The 4,632-nt window shown below is 42.5% G+C and overlaps 1 protein-coding gene across 1 annotated transcript in view; it reads right to left on the minus strand.

Annotated features, from left to right (window-relative positions):
- Positions 1-2,897: 2,897 nt before the first annotated feature.
- Positions 2,898-4,632, minus strand: part of LOC116850995 — a 2,194-nt gene continuing 459 nt past the window's right edge. The window contains exons 2-3 of the mRNA XM_032829942.1: positions 3,763-4,569; positions 2,898-3,718 (exon numbers count right to left, since the gene is read on the minus strand). Of these exons, the coding sequence (XP_032685833.1) occupies positions 2,898-3,718; positions 3,763-4,569 (1,628 nt within the window). The remainder of the gene's footprint in view (positions 3,719-3,762; positions 4,570-4,632) is intronic.

Raw genomic sequence — 4,632 nt, forward strand, 5'->3', positions numbered from 1 at the left:
ATAACCACACTCATACTAAACAAGAATCTTTTTCGATTTTTTGTTTCAGATGAATCTTATGACCTGTAGGACAGTCGCCAGCGAGGTTCTTTATTTCGCAGCGGTCTACGGCGCAACGTGCCCTACCTCGAAGTTATCATAAAATTAATTGAAAATTTTTTAAAAGTTACTTAAAAGTACTATAAATATACCTGAAAAATCGCGAGTGTCTAGATTTATTACTTTCCTCAAAAAAAAATCATGAAAATAGCCTATTTTTCGGCCTCACTGATGAGACTGTACCCTTAAGAAAAGAATGTACAGAGATAAATTAACGAACAAAAAAGAAATAAAATTAATCTTGAACAATATTTTATATAATCTGTATTTCTTGCTTCTTGAGTTCTTCCGATAAATATCTAATAGATAACGCTGCATTTCCAATAATTTCTTTATCATAGAGGAGAATTTTGTGAATTGTAACTGGGATGAAATACTACGGATATTTTTCAATAAATATTTCCTCTGTCTTATAAGCATATAAACTAAATTTTCTAAAATTTATTTCGTCCCTACAATTAATAACTTGTAATAAACCCATTTAAGAACATCAACTTGCAGTCAGGCTAAAGTATATTACATAATCAGTGTTATCAAAACAAATTAAAGAAGGACACAGCATTAACCCAAAAACGAAAATAAACGATAACCTGTAATATAGTAGAAAATTTTCTAATTAATTCTTCGTCAATTCCAATTACTTTTAAATCAGCAAAAAATCTTTAGTAAGTATTTCTGTCGTTAGATGTTCCGAAACCTTGTTTAACAATGTCTACTTTCAATCCAAGTTTATTATAAAATGCTTCTTGTATTCTTTTTTTGTTTCTTCTTCTTCATACGTATTTCCGAAGTTTTGACTACTTTTTAAACAGAAGATTATGAGCAATATGTAATATGCACTTCATGAACTTAATTCGTGTATGCAAAGGCGACATCCCTAATTTAAATGTTTCTTCTTTGTTAAATTTTTGTCTCATATCTATTAAGTTTTTCATTTCAGATGACTAGAAACCGTAAATAAAACATGAAGATGAAGAAAGCATATCTCTCATAGCTTGAGCTACTTTACCATCTAATATCGTAAATATCGTTTCATGTTTTATTTTAAATATAATGTCGAATTTTTCTATTTCTGTTTCAAGTAATTTCGAAATTTCCTTATCCATAAGTTGCATTTTATTTTTTATTTTTTCCGCAGTTTCTTTAATATTTTCAAATTTTACAGCCCTGTAGTACCTTGATGAAGAAGGTCGATCATTGTTGCAAATAATAATATTTTTATCATAAATTGAAGTGAGAAACAAAGATACCATCGATATCATGAACACGCGTCCGTCAGATATTTCTCCGTCTTATTTAAAATTTTGTTTATACTCACTTGTACCGATGACCCATCACAACCCCATTTTGTAAATAATGTTAATTCATTGTTGTTGATACCAATATTTAGGTTTTCCTAAATATGGTATAGGTTTATTGTTTCAAACAATCTCACTACAGTATGACCCAGTAATTTTTTTAAATCATTTGATGCCGAACTTTCTGTAATATTAATATTTTCTAGATAGCATTTTTGTTTTCCTTTAAGCATTTTTTTTATATGATGGAAATTTATCATATCCAATTTTCTTAGACGCAGCTTTTATTATTTCATACGGTCGTTTTGATAGGGAGCGGTGCATTTTAATATAGTTCAATTGGACACATTGCAAACGGACACGTCTCAAAGAGGCATAACCATTTGTACACCGTTCAATTTTACACGTTGCATTTGAACACAAAAATTCTCCTCTTAATATATTTTGTACACGGAAGAAGTTTTATTTGGACATGTTGCAAATGTACTCCATTCATTTGTATACAGGAAAATGTACACCGTGCATTTGTACACGGAAAGATCTACACCGTATATTTTATGACGAAATATCTCATGTTCGTCACGACGATCCGACCGAATACCCGTCGGGTCGTGTAACAGGCGCAAAGCGCCAAATAAATAAAACGAAACCACCGCCGGCTCGCAACACCGTCGAGTGTTCCCTCGTGAGGGGGAACGGCGTACGTGCCGAAAACGCGAGTTGGCGGGTATATAAGCGGAGAGCGATCACGATAAGGCACCAGTCCCGAGGCGTCCGTACTCTCCCAAGTACGTTCGCCTATTCCTAACTCTTCGCCGGCATACGCCAGCAATCCTGAGACTGCTACGACCGGGAAAGTGCGCTCATCATCCCGGGTGTATCATCTCCTGTCTAATCCGTTCTCTGAGAGGTACGGGAACCAGAGGTGGCGCGCTCACCGGTCAAGCGCTCCTGACCTTCCTGCCGCTTAGAGACCCGGCCGAGAGGAAAGGTGCGCTCATTTGTCCTCAAGGCCACAACCACGAGTAGAGACCAACCAGCATCCGAAGGATATAAAAATGGCAAGCTCACCGTCTCTGCCCTGTGCTCTGGGCTCCTTTCGTGCACCTTCTTGTCCGCCACTACCATCACCCTAGGCGAGCCGCCGACTCCGTCACGCCCGCGTCCGAACCGTCGTTAAACCGATCGCGCCGAAATCGGCGGAACCGCCGCGCATCGCCGCCTAGCACCCGCCGCATCTACGACGATACCGTTCAGCGCTCACGGGGAAGCCTTCGACAGGCGCCTCGTGCCACGAGTAGTTCTAAGTTCGCGTTAGTATAAGACCGCGTGTTAGCCATAAGTTGCGTCTAGATATAAGAGTAGTTTTAAGAATAGAAATAAGTCCGCGACCGAGACACCGAATGTATTAGTAGTAGTAGTAGTAGTGGAGCAGGTGGGCACTTTGATGCCCTTGCGTCACCTAGATCTAAAAGTTCCATTGTGACCTCCTGCTATTTTTTAGGATTGCGCTAATAAACCCAGCCTAGTATCTGACACCAAGTTAATCAAGCTGCTAACCCTTTTTCCGTTTAGATCCTCAGGCTCCATGAACACGCAGCCCCAGGATCTATACCTTTTACATGTGAGTACAGGACACCAACATAAAATGTGAGCGCTGTCCTCTCTCTCCTCACCACATAGGCGACAGTCACTTTGTTCCGTAAGCCCAAGTTTGTTTAGATGGCTCCTCAGTGTGATGTGTCCCGTGAGAAGACACAATCCCACCTTCAGTCTTAGTCTGTTTATGGCCAGGAGCTCGTTGGCTCTCCCCGATGGTTGCTCCATTAGCCGTTTAGCTGTCCGGCAGCCCCCCACTGCTCTCCAGGAGCCAACGTGCTCTCGCTCAAGCCATCCTCTGATGATGTTGATTCCCGTTACAAAAGCTACTCCAACGATCTGCGTGGCTGGGTCCATTTGGGTCCCCAGCTTGGCTAACTCGTCGGCTATCTCGTTCCCGAGAAACCCCTGATGTCCTGGGATCCATACTAGAGTTATCTTGTTAGATTCCCCTAGTCTAGCTAATGCCTGCATGCAGTCCCAAACTACAGCCGATTCTGTAGTGGTCTTTGCAAGGGCATGTATGGCCGCTCTGCTATCAGAGAATATGTAAAAGTGCTGGTTTGCACTATCGTTTACAGCAAGGGTTTCCGCACACCTCAGGATGGCCATCACCTCGGCTTGAAAGACTGTGGCCAGCCAGCCCAAAGGTATGCTTTCTCTATGGTTTCTTTTCGGCCCATAGATTCCTACCCCATACCGACCATTTACACCCAATCCGTCTGTGAAGCAAAGATCCACTTTTGGATCAGCTAGTAATTTAGACTTGTCCAGTCGTCCCTAGTTGGTATTAAAACTTTAAATTTCTTCTCCAACTGATGTTTTCTTGGAATTCTATCCTGTTTTAACATGAAGGGGTACTTCTGAGAAAGTCCCAGTCTAGTGTGTCCTAGACCAGTATCTTTCCATTCCCCCTGACATCTAAGTCTATAAGCCGTTCTCCTGGCTTGGTATTTTATCAGCTGACCGAGAGATGGGCAGCAGAGAGCTACTTTCAGCGCCTCCGTCGGGGTGGTTCTCATGGTCCCTGTCACAGCCCTCAGATAACTACCCTGTAGGCTTTTTAACAGGTTCCTGGCCTTCACCCTCTCCATTCTCGGCCTCCATACTACCGCTGCATAGGTTAGTCTTGGCAGCAACACCGTCCTATACAGCCAAAGGGCAGCCCTGGGGTGAAGCCCCCAGTTTCTACCCATTACTCTTCTACAAGCCCACATGGTGGTATAGAACTTTCTTCTCTTCTCCTCGAGGTTTGGCAGCCAGCTCAGTTTAGCATCCAGGATCACTCCAAGATACTTCACCGAGCTTGTGTAAGTTATTTCTCTGCCCCAGAGCTTTAGTGGCTCTATGTGTTCGGGTTTGTATTTCCTGGTGAAGACCACTGCCGAGGTCTTAGATGAATTGACCGACAGTCCCTTCTTTCTGCACCAGGTTTGAACTATCCTCAAGGCTGCGTCCATCCTTTCCTTGAGGATCGTTATGAAATTTCTTCTGGCAATGATGGCCACGTCATCCGCGTAGCCATATACCAGGAATCCTGCTTCTTTTAATTCAGCCAGAAGGTCATCGACCACTAGACACCACAGCAGGGGAGAGATTACGCCCCCCTGCGGGCAGCCCCCAGCCGGACTCCCCC

Source organism: Odontomachus brunneus, unplaced genomic scaffold, assembly GCF_010583005.1.
Source record: "Odontomachus brunneus isolate Ranch 3 - 2012 unplaced genomic scaffold, Obru_v1 Obru_scaffold_163, whole genome shotgun sequence".
NCBI lineage: Eukaryota > Metazoa > Arthropoda > Insecta > Hymenoptera > Formicidae > Odontomachus > Odontomachus brunneus.